Source organism: Leptonychotes weddellii, chromosome 1 (assembly GCF_054177405.1).
Source record: "Leptonychotes weddellii isolate Sample4059 chromosome 1, ASM5417740v2, whole genome shotgun sequence".
NCBI classification, from domain to species: Eukaryota; Metazoa; Chordata; class Mammalia; order Carnivora; family Phocidae; genus Leptonychotes; species Leptonychotes weddellii.
This window is the reverse complement of record NC_138369.1, coordinates 57,280,200-57,300,167: the sequence shown is the minus strand read 5'-3', so window position 1 is coordinate 57,300,167 and position 19,968 is coordinate 57,280,200. Positions and strand designations below refer to the sequence as shown.

The window sequence follows — 19,968 nt, the reverse complement described above, 5'->3', positions numbered from 1 at the left end:
TTTAGCTAGTGGAGGTATACAGTTCTAATTTCCAGCCTCCTTTTGCTTCTCCCTTTCTTATATATACAGCTATGCATATCCATTTTAAAAGGACATTTATTATATCTTATCCAGCATTTCTACATGTCTTGCACGAGGAGGTTTATCAGCTGTTTAACTATTTCACTATTACTGCCGAAATATAAGTCCAGGAGCACTTTCCAAGGGTGACAGAAAGAGATCTATAAGCTTTCACAAGCCCAGCCTAGGAACAAGGAATCAAGCCAGGTCACCTCAATTCACTTCCAACTTCAACTCTGTAAACAAGTCCCTGGCACCATCCTCCCATAGAACAACGTGTGGGTCCAGGGCCATCCTCTGGAATCCTTGTCTTTCTCCAAGCCCCATCATTTCTGAAGAATACTAAAGAGAGAGCTTCCAGGTAAAAGTTTAAGGATTATACACAAAAATTACTTTTGCCACCTTCTGTAATCTCATGAAAACCACAGCAAAGAGAAGTTTTTTAAAGCCTAAAACCGTAAGGACAAAAAGAACAGGAAAGAACCACAGAAATGAAATTCTGAAGCTGGAAAGCAGATACGTAAGTGGTCAGTAACCACACAGACTCCTGAGTTGGCTGTGAAGAAAGCTGAAAAGCAACATGATTTCCACCACAGGAGCCTCTAAAACTCAGGAATTTGTGGCACCAAATGTCTCTGGAAGAGTGGGGTGAAGGTGAGTCCAAAGACAAAAGGCTGGCCAGATCCTCAGAGCTCACTACCACTTGCCATGGCTGGGGGCTACCTCCCCCAACCCAGGAGAGAGTAGGTTATTTTCTAAAGAAGATAAAATAAAGAGCCTGGATAGGGAGCAGTGGGAAAATTTGAGGGCACAGGCACCATACTGAAACAAGAGGAATACAGAATAATATACGAAATACAGAAACTCCAGCTCTCTTCCCACCATGACTCCCAGGATATTGGCAGCCAGGCCTATACCTATCCTTCCCCACCAATCCCCTAACACAAAGCAGAAGATACTTCTCAGGAGAATCTAACTAATGTCAAAAACAACCCCATCAGATCATCCTACAGTTGGCAGGTTCTACTCAGGAGTTCAGAGCTTTCAATCAGTATTCAGGTCCATCCTTAAAATGAACAGGTCTAGGAAAGCCACTTACCTGAAAGACAGAGATAAAAGCATGTAGGGGAGAAAAAAATCAACTTGGAGAATACAGAGATTATGTAGGGAGAATATAACTTCAAAAATTCTATCAATACCCTCAGAGAGCTAAAAAACCAATGCACCCGTGAAAACTAAATCGAATGGTATTGTTAAAAGACCAGAAAATGAAAGAGCTCTTGGGAATTAAAAATATATATATATTATATATATATATATGGCAGAAATGAAAATCAACAGAAGGATTAAAAGATAACATTGAAGTAATCTCACAACCAAAGTCAAGTAAACACACAAGGATACAGAAAATAAGAAAGAAAACAGAAAAGGAATCTAGAGGCCCAGTCCAGGAAGTTCAACACCTAACTAACAGCAGTTCCAGAAGGAAAAAACAAAAGGGAAGAAATCAAAGACCAGCACAGTGCCCCCCAGCAAGACCCATCACTGTGAAACTTCACCACAGTGGGGACAAGAAAAGATCCCACAACAAATGTCTATCAAGAGAGAAATATCACCTATAAAAAATTAGGAATCAGAATGGCTATGAACTTCCTTGCAGCCAATAATACTTGGAAGCTAGAATATAATGGGACAGTGCTTCACAATTCGGAGGGGAAAAGACTTCCTATTTATAAGCTCATACCCAGTTAACTATTAATGAAATGTGAAGGGAAAAGAGAGAAAAGTAAGATCACAAAAATGTACCTCCTATTCACCCTTTCTTAAAAGGTAGTAGAGGGGGGCACCTGGGTGGCTCAGTCGTTGGGCATCTGCCTTCAGCTCAGGTCAGGATCCCAGGGTCCTGGGATCGAGCCCCGCGTCGGGCTCTCTGCTCGGCGGGAAGCCTGCTTCTCCCTCTCCCACTCCCCCTGCTTGTGTTCCCTCTCTCTGTGTCTCTCTCTGTCAAGTAAACAAAATCTTAAAAAAAAAAAAAAAAAAGGTAGTAGAGGATATGCTCCACCAAAATGAGGAAGTAAACAAAAAAAGAAGATACAACAAGGATACAAAAACCCAAAGATGCAACACAAGAGATAGTGACAGGTATCTTAAAGATGAAAAGCAAAGGAGATACAGGGTGACAGCCAGACCAGGATGGGAGAAAGGTCTACATGTGAACTCTGTTCAAACTGCTGGCTGACCTTTAACTACACAGGCACCAATCACACTTCAAGCAACCAAGTAAGCCTAAAGGAACTAAAACAGACATTGCAGCAGCTACACACCACAGAAGAGTGTGAATTCAGCCAATATAACTACCTGCTAACACAAAAACCAAAAAAACAAAAACAAACTAACAAAACACCAACAAAACAAGCAATGCTTTTAAGAGGAACATAACAAAATTCAGAGCCTCTACCAATTATCACTCACAATATTTAGATATAACCCAAGATTATATGAAAAATAGGTAATGTGTCTCATATTCAAGAGAATAGATAATCACTGGAGATTAATTCTAGGATGATCAGATGTTGGAATTAGCAAAGATTTTAAAGTAACTATCAGAAGTATATGTTCAAGAAAGTAAAGGAAAATACATTCCAATGAAGGCATTGATAGGATATATCAGCAGAGAAATAGAACCTACAAAAAAAAAGGAACGAAATGGAAATTCTAAAACTGAATAACCTGAAACAAAAAATTCACAAAGACAGGTTGAACGTAAATGAATGGAAATAAATATACCATGTCAACATAACTAGAGTGGTTATTAAGATGAAATGTTGTAACACTAAGACACAAAAATGGATGATTTATTTCCCTATTGAAGCCCCACCAACTAGTACCACTTCCCAATATTGAAACAATTTCTCACACCTATGAAATATCACTTCAAAAGAACTGAAATGCTTCTACTCTTACGGGAAAAGCTGTCCATTTTCCAACTTCTGTGTTTCTTCTTTGTTTTAAATTAAGCATCCATATAGGCATGAATATATTTCTGGACTTTCTATTCTATTCCACTGTCTCTTTAGCTATCTAGCACCAAAAGCTTCCCATTTTATTTATTTTTTTAAATATTTTATTTATTTGAGAGAGAGAGAGGAAGAGAGAGAGCATGAGCACGGGGGAGGAGCAGAGAGGGAGATGGAGAAGCAAACTCCCTTCGAAGCAGGGAGCCCGATGTGGGGCTCAATCCCAGGACCCCCAGATCACTACCTGAGCCCAAAGCAGATGCTTAACCAACTGAGCCACCCAGGTGCCCCAAAAGCTTCCCATTTTAATTACTACAGCTTTACAATGAAGCCTGAAATCCAGTAGGCACAACTTGTTCTTTTTCTTTAAGATAGCCTTGACTCTTCTTAGTCCTTTGCATTTCCAAACTGTTTTACTCTGAGGATTAAAGATTAGACCCTATAGGCTTTTTCTGCATCTACTAAGATAATTCTACGGGTTTTTTTGCTCTGTTAACATGGCAGATTAGATTTTCAATTGTTAAATCAATTATGCATTTCTGAGATTAAAACACTTGGCCATGATATATATATATATTTTTTTTTACATATTGCTGGATTCTATTTGTGAATGTTTTAAAGACTTTTGCACCTTATACTCATTAGGGATATTAGTTCTATTTATCTCTCCTGCTCTATGTTCCCTTATCTCACTTTTATTGCTTTCTTTTCAATTTATGAATTCTCTATTATTCCATTTGTCCCCTTTATTAGCTTGAAAGTTACCATCTTTCTATCCTTTAGTGGTTACCCTAGAGATTACAGCATGCCTTCTTGAATTATCAAAACCGAATATTAATAGGTAGTTTTATCCTCTTGGTGGCCAACGTGAGAACTTTTAGAACAATTAAATTCTATTTTCACTCCACTCTCCATATAGCATTGTTGTCATGTGTTGCTTTTTTATGTATTTCGAATTCAATAACGCACTTCTTTCATGTCCACATGCCTATCATTTTCAATATTCTTCATTCTTTTCTGCATCTCTGACCTCCCATTTAGATCATTTACCTTCTGCCTGAAGACCACCCTCTTTACTTGATACTTTCACTCTTTTTTTTTTTTTTAATGTATGTATTTATTTTAAAGAGAGAGAGAGGAAGAGAAACAGAGTGGGGGGGAAGGGCAGAGAGAGAGAGAGAGAGAATCTCAAGCAGACTCCCTGCTGAGCGTGGAGCCCAACATGGGGCTCAATCTCACAACCCTGAGATCATGACCTGAGCAGAAATCAAGAGTCGGATGCTTAACCGACTGAGCCACCCAGGCACCGCGATACCTTCATTCTTGAAAGACAGTTTCACTTGATATAGAAGTTTAGGTTGACAATTATTTCTTTTAGCCTTTAAAACTATCATTCCATCGTCTTCTGGCTTCCACTGTTTTTGAGAAGTTAGATGTCAATATAACCATTACTCTTTTGATTGTAAATATGCTTTTTTTTCTCTGGTTGCTTTTTAAGATTCTCTTCTTGGGGTTCAGAAGTATGGCTGGAATAAGAAGAGATGTGGAGGGCGCCTGGGTGGCTCAGTCGTTAAGTGTCTGCCTTCGGCTCAGGTCATGATCTCAGGGTCCTGGGATCGAGTCCCACATTGGGCTCCCTGCTCGGCGGGAAGCCTGCTCCCTCTCCCACTCCCCCTGCTTCTGTTCCTGCTCTCGCTATCTCTCTCTCTGTGTCAAATAAATAAATAAAATCTTTAAAAAAAAAAAAAAAGAAGAGATGTGGAATTTTTATTTATCTTATCTAGGTTCACAAGGCATCTTGAATCTGTGGCTTGATGCCTTTCATTCATTTTGCAAAGTTATCAGCTATTATCTCTTCTGCTTCTTTTATTTCTCAGTCATTTCTGTGGCTCTGATTACATGGATCTTAGATCTTCTCACTTCATCCTCTCTGTATCTTTCCCTCTCTTCTGTATTATCCTTTTCTCTTTGAAGGGCTTAGTCTGTATATTATCTTCTGATCTATCTTCCCATTCATTAATTCTCTCTTCAGTTTTACTTAACCTCCTGATAAAATCATCCACTGAGTTCTTAATTTCTGTCCACGTACAATGCAGATCTATAACAGATTTTTCATTTAACTCTTACATATTTTTCCAGCTCTCTACTGAAAGCTCTCCACTCTTATTTCCTTGATCATAGCAAGCACTATTTTTCAATATGCATATGATAACTCCAGTCTGGAGTTCACCCAGGTTTGCTTCAGCTGTGATGTTTCTGATGGCTATTTATTTAAAATGATCATGATCACCCAGTAATGATACATGCAAAATTGTTTGTAAAATAATCTGAGGCCTACAATGATGTTATATTCCTATAATGATATTACATGTGCTTCTGGCAGGCAGCTAAGGCACCATTAATTCCAGAAGATCCTAATCCTGCTTTAGATTTGTCTTCTCTTGGTGCCCCCTTACCCCCAAGTCTTTGGGGTTCCAGCTTGAAAGGAGGGGTTCACCATACCTGCCCTCTGTTGAAAACTCCAATCCCTGTCTTCCTAGCCCCACAAGGCTATCAAATGCAAATGCAACCCTCTCAGTTGCCCACACGGAAGGGCTAAAAAGAGATTCAAACATCAAAGTCACCACCAGGGCCTCTGTTCTCACACAGATCTGACCTGGTAGGTCTTCACTATCTTCTTAGCTGTACAGTGCTTTCAGCCAGAGATGTTTCCTCAATCTGTCCATCTTTTCCAGATGCCTTCAGAAAGAGGGCTGGTCCTGGTCATCGAAAGAGGAAGCCTCCATATCTACTTTTTACCCAGCTTTTAGACTGTTTTCAGGAACACATAATACCCAAAGGGGAGAGGTCTACACATAACACAGAAACTGAAATCACCTATGTAGATAAGCCCGTTTGTGGAAGTGTTTAATCAGACCCTAGGGGCAGAGGCCTGAAAAAAGTAACTTCCATTCCAAAGTGTAACTCAAGAGGGAAACAGAATTCCCTTTCAACCAATTTTATTATTTCAGACTGTCAGGAACTGCATTGTGTCGTCCCCCCACCCCCAAAATTCTTACCTCCCAATGTGATTGTACTGGGAGATAAAGCCTTTAAAGAGGTAATTAAGGTCAAATTAGGTTATAAGGGTGGGGCCCTAATCCAATAGGACTGGTATCCTTAGATGAAGAGGAAAAGACACCAGGAGTGTATCCACACAGAGAGAAAAGACCATGTGCGGACAGAGTAAGTAAGCAGCTATCTGCAAGCCAAAGAGAAAGTCCTCACCAGAAACCATCCCTGCCGGCACCGAGGAGGACTTCCGGCCTCCAGAACTGTGAGAAAATACATTTCTGTTATTGAAGCCACCCAGTCTGTGGTATTTCAAAGCCATCCATTCTCTGGCAGCCCTATCAGTCTAATGCACAGTGTACCTCACCTGTACAATTTGGGAAAGCTGATTGGGACATCATTCATCCTAGAAACAGTACCATAAATCCACTGTCACCTAAACCCACAAGCAGAGCCTGACAAGTGGGCTTACGCAAGGAATCCCAGTGAAAGAGCAGTGAAACAGCATGATGGAGAAGGAGCCTAGGAAAGCACAGGCTCTGGAGAAAAGTCATCTCAAACGATCTTCCCTAGTTCTGTGGCCAATCGTGGCAGAAAGTCATACAAGGGAACACCGCACACGCTCAGACAGGAAGTGAAGCTCACCAGCTTACTTTCTGTCATGAGAAGCTTTTCACCAGATTCTAAAATAATTCTTCTGCAAGTGTCTCCTATAGCCCCTACCACCATTATCACCACATGGGAAATCGGGATCCTGCCATGCCACGATCCTGTCAAATGAACTGGGGTCACCAGTGGTGGTGTCCTGTTATGCACAGCTCCTCACAACCTTCAGCAAGTGCGTCAGTCTCTCTGGAGGGCGGAGGCCATGTAGAGCATGGCTGGTGAGCTCACATAGCCATCCCAGACCCAGACCAGCATTTACTGGCAAGTCCATTGCTACCTCTCCTCTATCAACACAGTAACCAGGAGGCTCAGACACAGGAAGGAGCCTCTCTGGCTCTCCTCAGACATTAGACCTTGTCTGGGCACCCTTCATGAAGTGGGTTATTTCCAACCTCTGTAATCTAGCATTTTTGGAGGCTGGGGTGTGGGGAGGCTCACATATTGCTGCAGAAGGCCACCTGCCATCTCACCCAGCTTCTGCCCCCACTGCCATCACCTGGGTAGCCTCGTGGGGGGAAAAAAAACAGTATAGCCATTTCTCAGTACCTATTAAAATTTAAAATATACATGTCCTGGGGCGCCTGGCTAGCTTAGTCAGTACAGCACGCAACTCTTGATGTCAGGGCTGTGAGTTCGAGCCCCACATTTGGTGTAGAGATAACTTAAATAAATCTTTTAAAAAATAAAATATACATGTCCTATGACCCAGAAATTCCTCTTGTCATCTATCCTTGAGAACCAATAAACTGTATACAGTCAGAAAATCCATCAACAGACTAAATAAAATATAGTCTATATACCAACTTTGAAATTTCACACAGCTATTAAAAAAGATCAAGGTAGGGCGCCTGGGTGGCTCAGATGGTTAAGCGTCTGCCTTCGGCTCAGGTCATGATCCCAGGGTCCTGGGATCGAGTCCCGCATCGGGCTCCCTGCTCCTTGGGAGCCTGCTTCTCCCTCTGCCTTTCTCGCTCTGTCTCTCATGAATAAAAAAAAAAAAAAAAAAAAAAGATCAAGGTAGACCCGTATGTATGAGAAGGATTGCCAAAACATATCTCTGAATTTAAAAGGCATGACATGCAACAATACAGATGTTAAATCACAAACATGGTGAGCAAAAAGAAAAGATGGACACAAAACAGTTCACTCTGTAGATTCCACTCATATAAAGCACAAAAACAGGCAAAACTAACATGTGCTGTGAGAAGTCAGGATGGTGATTACCCTTAGGGATGTAGGGGTAAGACTGGAGGGAGCAAGAAAGGGCTTGGTGGGGATAGGGGCTGGTCAATTTCTGATTCTTGATCTAGATGCTGATTACATGGGCATATTTAGTTTGTGAAAATTCATCAAGCTGTCACTTATGATAATTACACTGTTCTACATGTATTTTATACCCCAATTAAATGTCTGAAAAGAGCAATGCCATTTTAAGTTACAAAATCCAATTTCTCTAAGTACTTCCACAGATGCAGATAATGTGTGTAGAAGGACTCAGATGGGATCAGGTGGGGACCAAGAGTGGTAAAGGGCCCTGGTTTTATCTGTAACGTCTAACTTTCTGCAGTTGAATGTGTGTATAATTTGTAAAACTAAAAATTAATAAAATTTAAAATGGGAAAAGAAGTTATAGCCAAAGTGACCTCTACTCCCCCAGCTACACCCTGGTGCCTAACCAGGAGACCCCGGGGTAAAGGGAAGTTTGGGAGTGGTTTTTCAGGGCAGAATTGCATTGTCCTAGTTCTCCTTTCCCTGAGTGGCCCTGCAGGACTCACTCTGAGGTGGGGGGTTCAGAGGAGGGGCCAGCCTGGTGGGAGGGAAAGCAGAATTCACCTCTATAACTTTTCTGCCCCTCTATTTCTAAGCCCCAGAGTAGATGAACCCTGATCCCCAGGTTCTCAGGCAGAGAGGCTAGATCTCCTTATGAGGCATGAGCCACAGGGCTCCTCTCTAACCCACTTCCCACCCAAGCCAGTTCTAAAGCAGGCCCTGGTCTGCCTGGCTACTGAGCACCTGAAGGGAACATCAAAACTTGGGGGACAAGGAAATTCCCATAAAGTACATAAAAGTACATGGGTTTCTCAACCCATGGCTGTCAGCCCAGGGCTCTGAGAACTCACGCATTCTTTCTGAATCAATGGGGGAGGGCAGGAGGTAGAAAGAGGGTTGTCAATGACATTAGACATTAAAAGGCATTGTCCTCATACCTGAAAACACTATGCACCACTACACAAGCCAGAAGAAAAAAACATCCTGACATCAACACTCAAGAGAGTCAGCTTCCAAGTCAGCCTCCCATTTCCATTGGTTCAGGTTGAGGAGGCAAGCAGGGGCCCCACCCTCTCCTCGGATGGACAGACAACAGCTGGTCTGGTCACATCTTCCGAAATGCTTGACCACAAACTCCGGGAAGCAGCCTTCTCCATCCTCCAGCCAAGGGCTTGGGTTTCCAACCAGCCTTCCTTTTCCTTCCCCAGAACTAATTTTAGCCTCCTTGGTTGTCAGAGTGGAACTGAAATAGTCAGCAGAGAAACATTTGCAAACAAGAACATGAGCTCACCTCACAAAACACCTCTGCTCCGGCCGAGAAGCTGACTAGAGGAGAGAAGTCCCATTGTGTGGCAGGCCAGGCCCCTAGAGAAGGTCCCCTGGGAGAAGGGCCACACATCTGCCCAGTGGGGCAGGCTTCCTTTCCAACACCTGCTCCCAATAACCACACGTCCATGAATGAAAACACCCAGCTAGGGCTGCCAGTCCGAGTCTGAAAAAAAGGCACATATGTGTCCAGCAAGAATGGAATAACCAGGGCGAAGCCTGGGGCTGTTCAAGGGCCAGAAGCCATGACTGATCCTAGGCCAGGAAGAGGCACAGCTCACCCCCAGCCCCTATCATCAGTTTCCAGTGCCTCGGACATAGACGTCACTGAGAAACTTAGAGACTCAAAAGAAGGCAGCAGCATCTCCTCTCCCCCATTCCCATCCCCACCCCCAACTTGGGCATCCAGGAGCAGCGCCACCAGGTCCTGAGGAAACAGGCACCTCTGGGCTGGGCTGGGCCTGAGTCTGGTGGAGAAAGACCGAAAAAAGGAAGCCCCAAGAGGGTGGGTGTCTACAAAGAATTGGTGACTGGGTGGGAAGGAAAGTAGATAAAGAATTCCGAGAAGGCAACAAAATGGAACCAGAAGTCTCAACCCCAGTAAGAAGCCCTTTAAAATAAACACTGGACACACCAATGGTGTGGAGAACTTGGAAACGCAAGCGTTCAGGACTTCGTCCTCCCACCGTTAAGAGCCCAGTCTGCAATCGGGTCCCAGGGCGGCAAGCTGTGCCTTGCTTAGCTCGACATCAGAGAGGAGCCCCCAGAAAGCCCTCCCTAGCAAAGCCTGGAGTGGAGTACAGACGCGGGGCTGCCCACCTGCCAAGCCCGGCACACTCGCCCAGAGAGACCAAGCCCAGTGCTAGCGCCCGTGCTGCCCACCCCACCTCCCGGGCCCTGCCCGCCGCCCCCCAGAGGCCAAGGTGGAGGCCTGCGCCCGTACCTCGGGGGAGAGGCTGACCCCCTGCGCTGGCGTCCCCGGGCTGGGCGGGGCGCCAGGCGGCCGGCCTGCTCGAGGGCAGGGGCATGCCCGCGTCCTGCTGCAGCCCCGGCGCTGCTCCGGCCAGCCTCAGCTCCCAGCCGCAGCTCGGGCGGCTCCCCGGCCCGCGGCCCCGGGGTTCCAGGCGGCGCGGCGGCCCCGGCAACACGCACTGCCTGACATTCTGCGCGAGTGGGAGGGCGAGGTCCCCGTGCAAAGCTCAAGGCGGCGGGCAGAGGCGGGTGGGCGGGTGCGGGCAGGCAGGCTGCCCGGCCACCCACAGCCGCCACCTCCCTGAAACCCGAACCACTTCTGGGAAAACTCAAGGACGCCAGATTTCTCCTCGCTGGCTGGCCGAGGGACGCCTGAACCGCTCATTTCCAATCAAACTCTCAAGGCCGAGCAGGTTGAGCAAGCAGGGATCTCCCAGGCTTTGAGGAGACTCCAACCTCCCACCCTGAATCCGGGAAGGCGGGGTGCTGTGGGCATTAGCCATAACCCCACCTCCCACAACTGTCTCTTTAAAGCCCCTCTAGATCGGAGGTTCTCAACCTGAGGTGATTTGCAACCCCTCTACCCAGGCCACCTTTGCTGTCAAAATTAAAAGGACTACTAGCAATTAGTGAACAGAGGCCGGGGATGGTGCTAAACATCTTACATCTTACAATGCACAAGACAGGTCTCGCCGCCACGCCCTCCAAACACACACACAACAAAGAATCATGGGGTCCAGACTGTCCACAGTGTCAAGACTGAGAAACCCTGTCCTAGAATGAGGTCTACCCAGCCAGGACCCTGCCTGAGAGCTGTGCATCCAGTGTCATTCTCAAAAGTATTCCCACACCAGCCCCTCCTCACAGCCCCCAAATCTCCATCCACAGTAACAGGCCAGTATCTACAAGTGAATCTTAACTCTAAACTTGATGTCCCTTGGTCCCCAATTGCACTACCGTGAGCTCCCAGGAAGGGGCTGAATGCATAGGCACTCAAGGGAGGGCTGCCTGGAGGAGGAGAAAAAGGAGGAGAGCAGGGCTGGAATGTAAACACTACACAGGGATCACAAAAGGCAGAAGTAAAGAAGTCCTGTCCGGTGGTTAGAAGCAATGTGGGAACAAGCCCAGTGCACCCCGCCCCCCAGGGCAACAAGCTGCCCCTCAGGACTGGTACAGTGGCTATGTGTAGCGCAGCCAGGACTTCACGGAGTGCAATCCAGGGGGCTACAGGCTGCTGGTATCAGGGCAAAACAGCAAGTGTGCATGTACAATGCATGTGCTGGCTCTCACATGCACATGCTTTCTCTCTATTTGTAATCTCCTTGGGGAAGAGTCCACAGCTTTCAAGAGATTCTCAGAGGGGCTCACGATACAAAGGTCCATGGTATAGAATGGGCACCCTTCACTGGGCTCCCTGAAAATTCTTTAGTTGAAGTGCCAGGAGAGGTCCAGGTGCTATTTGGCGATTCTCGATGCCCAGAAAGACCCTGCAGAGTAGTACACCAGAGGCCCACCCAAGCTGTGGAAGACTGTGGCATCCCAGGACTTGCTTATTCACACAGCTGTAGAGCCTGGAAGGCTGGGTGAGTTTCTGGTATCATTTACCTCAGATGAGCCTCTAAGAGATAAGGGTGTCCACTCCTCCCAAAAAGGGCAGCCCAGCCCTCCAGCGAGGAGTACCCAGCAGGTACAAGGATAGGGAGCAAAGGATGCCTTTCCCTGGGGAATGGTACCAACAGCCCTTGACAGCCACCACTACAACAAGCCTGAGGCTCACTTCACTCATCACTCATACACATTTCTCCCCCGGGGAAACAGACAACATCTGTGGATCAGAGCATCCAGCCCATGAGGACAACTTGGGCAGTCAAAGCTGACAAGAGTCAGGTCCTTCTCCACCAGTGGCTCCTGACATTCCACTCAGAAAGTCTCCACTCCACGCCCACAGGCCCTAATCTGAACTCCAAATACATAGACAAATGTCAGAAGTTCTAAAGAGATACACAAGTGTGTCCAGGGTGTCCGTTGCAAGGCAAGAACCAAATAACTTATTTCTCAAGGATACTGAGCCAGGCACAGAACACAAAAAACTTGAAGAACTAAATGAACAGTGATCCTGTAACAAGCACCATGTGCCATTATTATACCATAAATTCCCCCCTTTCTTCTAGACCTGCACCAACCAATATGGTAACCACTAGCTAAATATGACTACTGAGCACTTGAAATGGGGAAAGTCTAAGTTGACATGTTCTCTAAGTATAAAATAAACACTAGATTTTGATGATAGTACAAAAAAAAAGAATGTAAAATGTCTCGTTAACTGTTTTAATACTGATTACATGGTGAAATGATTACTTGGTATATATTAGGTTAAATAAACATACCATTAAAGTTAATTTCACTGTGTTATAGATGAAATGTTTTTTTATTTAATTTCAATTAATTAACATACAGTATGTTATTAGTTTCAGAGGTATAGACTGAATGTTTATATGTGTCCCCTCAAAATCCGTATGTTGACATCCTAACCCCCAATATGATGGTATTTGGAGCTGGAGCCTTTGAGAGGTAATCAGGGTTAGACTGGTTCATGAGGGTGGGGCCCTCAATTTGGGGTTAGTAGAAGAGGAAGGATGATCTCTCTCTACCCCGCCCTCCAAACACGAAGGAAAGGCCACTCGAGGATGCATGAGAAGGCAGCCATCTGCCAGCCAGAAAGAGGGCCCTTACCACAACCCTACCATGCTGGCACACTGATCTCGGGACTTCCAGACACTAGAGCTGTGAGAAACAAACTCTGTTATTGAAGTCACCCAGCCTGTGGTCTTTACATATAGCAGCCCAAGCCAACTAAGACACCTGTTTCTTTTTCCTTTTATTAACACGACTACTACGAAATTTTATGTTATATACATGGTTGGTGCTCTATTTCTGTTGGACAGTGCTGTTCTGGATCCTCCTCCTGTGTGCTGCAGGCGATGGGGTACTTCTAAACAGCAAGCCAAGAGCTTGACGGAAGGGCATCCATGAAATCAAAGGAACAGGAGGGCCAGCTCTCCCCCTCCTTGGGCTTGGGGCAGCTCTTCCCAGAGCTCCTCACAGGTCAGGGCAGTGGCCACCAGAGAACTGGCTGGTGTGACCACAAGAAACACCCAGAGACCCCATCTTCCTGTCAGGGCAGGAACATAGGTCCTTAGATTCCAGTCTGCCCCACTTTGCAGAGCACACTACTCAGCACTGCCCGAGCCGGGCTGCGGGGGGAGCGGAGGGAAAGAGGGAGATACAGTCCTTCCAGGGGCCCCATCCCACCCTGTCCTGCCTCATCAGGGAAGGAGATGAGACTGGTGAGACGAGACTGAGACAAATTAGGATGAGGGTTCCAAGTCTGAGGTGCCCTGTCATAGAAGGAGGTCCCCTGTGCAGGCTGGGGCTTGGAAGAGCACAGGACCTTCAAGAGGAACCTAGACAGCCAGGTGGGCTACTGAGAGCCTATTAAGTCCGCTTGCGCGGCCCTATCCTCCGGAGCGCAATGCCTTCCTTTCCTTCAGAAGCATCTCAAAGCAGCACTTAAAAGGCAGAGGGAGCAACGAGCTCAACACCACCACTTTGCTTCTACCACACGGGAAATGGCTCCAAAAGAGCCGTGACGCCTCCTGCTACACTGTGCCCAAGTACCAATAGAGGGTCTTCATCCTCTCCTCCCTGCGCTCAGGCTACGCAACTCCAAACTCCACACAGACAACTCACTTGCTTTGGGTGTAGACAACTAAGCCACGCTACGTTAAAAGGAGGCCGAGAGTGGGGGTGGGATAGGATGGAGATCCCCCATCGCCACCCCCGCAGGAGCGCGGGGATCCCTGCCCCGCCCCTGCACGCCAGGCCCCGCCCTTCACGGGTTTCCCAGACTCCGCGCTGCTGCCGCCACCGCGGGCGGCAGGGGACCCGCGCTGCATGTGTAATGGGGGCTGGGAACAAAGACGCGCAGGACCCAGCGCCCCGGCTTCCGCGCACCAACCGCCCCAACCTCCCTGGGCTTCTCCCTGGAGCTTCAATGCGCGGCTCCCCACGCTTCCCAGGGCTACCTGGAGCAATCCGAACCGGAATGCGGGGCCCATCCCTGCGCGCAACCCGAGTTGGGCGCGCCCCAACACCGCTAGAAGAGGAAAATCACTGCTTGGGCCTTGGGGAAAAGCGCTTTCCCAGCGGAACTCCGCGTGTATACACCCGCACCCACACACCCTCAACCACAGGCACGCGAGCTGAACGCTAGCCCTGCCGGTCACCCACCCCCGCCACGTGCTTCTCAGAGGCAGAAACGGACCTGTTAATTTTTCTTTGCACCCCACCTCCCTTCTCAGGGGCCCCGAACAAAGCGGTCCCGTAGGGTGACCGCACCTCGCGTCCTGGGGCAGCCGCAGGGAAAGCAAGCGTAGGTGGGAGCTGGCGCCAACGGCCCGCCTTGAGGGGAACACAACGCAGACGCCGGTGGGATGGGGTGCAGGAGACTCCTGGCTGTGTGAAGCAGGCCCCTTCCCTTCGCTACACCTAATGGCTCTGAGGGTCGCGTAGTCCTGCCCCCAGCGCCTCCTGCACCTACGATCCCGCCACCCCCGGGTTAGATCTGGCCACCTTCCCCACGCTTTGGTTTTCCTCTCACTCTCCCTAGGTTCCACGCGCCCGAGTAGCCTGAACCCCGACCCTGAGGCTCTGGATCCCGGCCCCGATCATGGGGTCTCCAGGCCGCCGCAAAAACAAGATCGTCCCCCCAAGATCGGCGAGCGCGGCGCCCAGCGCGCCCCCAGTCCCCGCCCCGGGAGGTGCAAGCTGGGTGCAGGTGGCGCGGCGAGGAGGCCACGGGCCCGCCCTTTGTTGGTAAACACCGCGCGGCGCCCTAGACCGGCCCCGCGCGCCCTCCCCGCGCCCCCCACGCCGCGCCCAGTCCTTACCCGCGCACAGCGATCCCCAGAGGAGGGCGAGGGCCGCCCAGGGCGCCGTCATGTTCCGCGGCGCCGCCCCGCGGACACCCGGAGCCCGCGAGCAGGGCCGCGCGGCGCTCCCGGGGCGCGCAGGGCCCAGCGGCGGCTGCGCTTTTCTTCCCGCTTCTTCCTTCGGTCTCTTTCCCCGCGCGCTTCCTGCGCCTTAGTCCCCGGGCAGCGTGCAGGCTCCAAGGGCCGGGCGGCGGGGCCGGGCTCAGGGCCGCTGCGGGCGGCGCAGGCTGCGGCCCGGGCTCCGGGACGACGCGGGGGCCGGGGGGCGGTGGCGGGGCGCGGGCCGGGGCGCGCCCGACTCAGGCATAGCGCGGCGGGGCTGGGCCCGGGCCCCGGGCGCAGGGGCCGAGTCCGGAGGGGCCATGAACGGGGGGGAGGGGTGGGGGGAGGGGAGCTGAACCGAGTCCAAAATGGCTCCTGAGCCGCGGCCGCGGAGCCGAGCCAGCGGGGAAACCCGGATGTTGGATACAAAGAGGCGGGCGAGCTGGGCGGGGAGGGGGAGGGGAGGCGGGCCCTCCGGCCGCGTGGTCCGCGCCCCCCTTAGGGGCGGTGCCCCGGAGAAACAACAACAAGGAGGCTCCGCCCCCAGCGCGCGCCCTCCGCCCTCTGGGAGGTCGCGTACCACCGCGGGATTGGAGGGCGAGGCAGGGCGCGCTGACAGAGGTGGCGGCGGTGGGCCCCGGGACCCCGTGGCCGCCGCACCTCGGACTCTTGCTCCGCGCTAGAGCCCACCCTCCCGAACGCACGCTGCCCTGCGATGCGGGAGTGGGTGGACAGCCACTGGACTTGCCTGGATTCCCTCCCCGCCCCGCGCCTCCGTTTCCCCACCTTTGAAATGTGGGTCAGTGTGAACCGTGGGAGAGTCGTGTCTTTCGTGCCGAACTAATCGGCAGAACAGGTTATCTTCTCTGAAATGACAGGTAGTCCTCCACGTCTGCAACCCTAACACACACACTCAAAGGCACAGATGGGCATCCTGTTGTTGGACCCACCTGTCTGAGAGAGGGCGCCGAGCCCCTCCCCGCAGAGGAGCAGGAGGTGGAAAAGGACCAAAGGCAACTGGCTTCCCCAAACTTACTCTAGTCCTCAGCACTCCCACCCCCACCCCCACCACTGCTTCAGTCTGCACCTTCAAAACTGTTCTCAATTGCCTCCAGTCCACCCAGTTGAAGATCTTGTCTGGCGAATGGTCCTGCTGTCCTCTTCACCTGCCACGTTCCTCCTTGGGGCCCCTTGTTCTTCATCTCAGATTCCACTCTCCTTATCACACAACCAGAATTTAGGAAGGTCACGATAGGGCTCCCAGCTAAAGATGGAAAGCCCATCACAACTCAGGGATGAGGTGCAGGACCCTTGGATACAGAAATTGTCCTCTGGCTTCTCCTGACTTGCCACAGCCTTTCTTGGAGCAAGGCAGGAGCAGGGCAAGGACAACCAGGAAGGAGGTGGTGCCTGGAAATCTGAGTTATTTCACTTCTCTAAGCCTGTTTCCTTACACAGAAAGTGAAGAGGTTAGATTCCTCTGCTTTGCATTTTTCAAAAAGCAGAAACCTTATACAAACAAAATATTGTGTAAAAGTCCACCATACAGAACAAAATTGCCTTGATTGATGTCGAAATGAGGGCCCACCACCCTAGTTTCAAAAGCATCAGGAGCATCTGGGTAGTGACTCCAAAGTGTGGCATCTTTGGAGTCCAGAAAGATTGAAGGCTCTAAAGGTCCCTTCCAGGTCCGGAAAATCCTGTGGAAAGCGACAGCACCTCCTTGCCACAATCCCTGTATGGGCCTTTTAACACAGGATTGAATGCTACTGTGTTCTGAGCAAGAAGCAGTGTGGTATGGGATACCCTGGTTATGTATCAGGTATTTGGTAATCCTACAGGAGGCTATATCGACAGACACATGATGGCAGGGGAAGCAACTCCATATTCAGAATAAGTGGCTTTTCTAGGAAAGATAAATTGATGCCTTCTCCCTACTGGTAGGTATCAACTATAACCCACTGTGCCAACAATTAGATTGGCTGGTTCCTTTCTTCTACTCCACGCCAGGAGAGGTATCACAATAAGGGCTCAGGGTGCAGTGAAAGAGGGAAAGTAATTATATTCAGGCTTTTAAAACTTCTACCAGATTCCAGGAAAGTGGTAGCTCGGTTGGTAGCTGCACAGTTTTTGAATTCTCCCAAAATCCTCACAGATCAACTACATGAAAACAAAAACAAAAAACAGAAAATCCATGTACATTTACAAGAAAACTAGGTGACAAGGTTTCGCCCAAAACACCAAAAATACAAGCAAATGGAGACAAACTACAAACTACCAATGGCAATAAAATTTACATGGATCAGCATCTATGCAAGGGGAACCTGAAGAACACAACAAGGTAGATAAGGTTCATGAGAACAACAGAATCCCTAAACAGCTAAGAGAGATTCATTGGAAAGCATGGCTCAATAACTTAAGAACAGTAGGTGAAACTGGGAGGGGCTTCCCCAATCCGACCACAAGTGAATGCAAGGAGACTCTTCTAAGAATAGAAAGAGTTGGAACAGTTTGTCCCTGTGAACTTTTAAAAGTGATTAGCCAGGGATACCCTACGGTGGTTCAGTCAGTTAAGCATCTGTCTTCAGCTCAGGTCATGGTCCCAGAGATCCTAGGATCGAGTCCCGCATCGGGTTCCTTGTTCAGTGGGGAGCCTGCTTCTCCTCTGCCTGTCGCTCCCCCTGCTTATGCTCTGTCTCTCTCTCTCTCTGACAAATAAATAAGATCTTTAAAAAAAAAAAAAACTGATTAGCCAGGCCTCTGTTTTAGATCAGATTCCTACACTGAGGAGAAACTGCTAGAGGTGGAATCAAAATTGAGCTAGATAAGGTTTTTTCTTCCAGCCATCACACAGGAACCAGAATCACATTTGCCCTTCTACCATAACAAGAAAAATGGACAAGCTATAGGAGGCAACTATTTTTGGACATTACACAAGCTGTAATCCCTGAGAGAAAAAAAAAAAAAAATGAAGGGAGCCTTATGATTGCCCCTGCTTTCTGCCTGGAGACAAATTCCAGTCCACAACGCAGGAAGCATATCCCAAGCAGAGCCTGGCAACCTTGCAGAGTTGAGAACAGAAAGTGAGACTGAAGATGGAGAAGGCTACAGCAAATTTAAGAGCAAATTTTACTCTGGCAGAGTACCAGAGAGGAGGGAATTACATAAAGAAAGCTGGGCATCTGCAGAGGAGTCTCCTTGGGTCTTTTCCTGAATTCTGAATTGTACATACATACAATGAAACTCCATAGGGTGAAAGAAAGAAAGACAGAGGAGCTATAAGCTGAATAGCACCAAGAACTCACACAGGAAAGGTAAGTTTTTATAGTTCTAGCCATCCAGAGTGGAAAGTCCTGATTAAACACCCAGGACCCTCAGAGTGGAAACCCAAAGGGTCATTCCATATAGTAGTGGAGGTAAACTAGCCAGAAACAAAGGCTCCCCCTGTGAGCCCACAATATCAAGCCTTGAACTGATCCAGCTGATACATAAGTAACTTAAGTATTAACCAGACAAAAGTTTAACACTTTTAAAAGGAATTCAATAAATTCTGACACTCTGCAATAAAACATGAACAATGCCCAACATCTAATAACAATTTACTAGACATGAGAAAAAAACAGGAAAATGTGACCCATTAGCAGGAGAAAAATCAGCCAATAGAAAAAGAAAAGAGAGATGATGGAATTATCAGTCAAGGATTTTTTTTAAAGCCTGTTATAAATATACTGAAAGATTTAAGGGAAATATGAACATAATGAAGAGAGAATGAAAATATTTCAAAAATGGACTTCCAGAAATAAAAGAAATATACTATCTTTTTTAAAAAAGATTAACTGGATGAAATTGGCAGCATATTAGACACTATGGAAAAATAAGATCTATGAATTTGAAGACATAGCAATAGGAACTAGCCAAATTAAGTATGGGGGAGAAAAAAAGACTGGAAAAAAAATTAACAGAAACTCTATGCCCTGTGGAACAATATCAAATTGTCTAACATGTCTAACTGAAATCCCAGAGAATACAGCAAAAATATTTGAAGAAATAATGGCTAAACTTTTTTCCAATTTCATGAAAACTAGAATCCCACAGATCCAAAAAGCTTAGTAAACCCCAAGGAGGATAAACACACACACACACATACACACCCCACATCCTGCAGCAAACATGCAGTTTATCATAAAAAAAAAGAAAATCATCTCTTAAGATCAGGAATAAGGCAAGGATGATTGCTCTTCCCACATCTATTCAACATTATACTGGATGTTCTAGCCATTGGAACAAGGCAAGAAAAAGAAATAAATATTGGAATGGAAGAAGTAAGACAGTTTTGTTTTTTTTTTTTACAAATGACATGACATATGTAGAAAATCCTACCTATTCTACTAGTGCAAAATAGCACCAGAACTAATAAGTGAATTTAGTAAGGTAGAAAATACAAGATCAAACAAAAATCCATTTCTATATGCTAGCAGTTATACCACAGAGCATTTCTATAAGCTAGCAATAAACAATTAAAAAATGAAAAATCCTTACAACAGCCTCAGAAAATAGTAAGTATATATGAATGG

The 19,968-nt window shown here is 47.7% G+C and overlaps 1 protein-coding gene across 3 annotated transcripts in view; it reads right to left on the bottom strand.

Annotated features, from left to right (window-relative positions):
* Window positions 1–15,698, bottom strand: part of ACVR2B (activin A receptor type 2B) — a 41,451-nt gene extending 25,753 nt beyond the window's left edge. The window contains exon 1 of one of the 3 annotated variants that reach the window (XM_081824550.1): window positions 15,311–15,698. In XM_081824550.1, the coding sequence (XP_081680676.1) occupies window positions 15,311–15,362 (52 nt within the window). In that variant the 5' untranslated portion in view covers window positions 15,363–15,698. Of the gene's footprint in view, window positions 1–10,332; window positions 10,618–15,310 lie in introns of those variants that run through there. The other 2 variants (XM_081824546.1, XM_081824538.1) reach the window with 2 other exon arrangements.
* Between the last annotated feature and the right edge of the window lie 4,270 nt (window positions 15,699–19,968).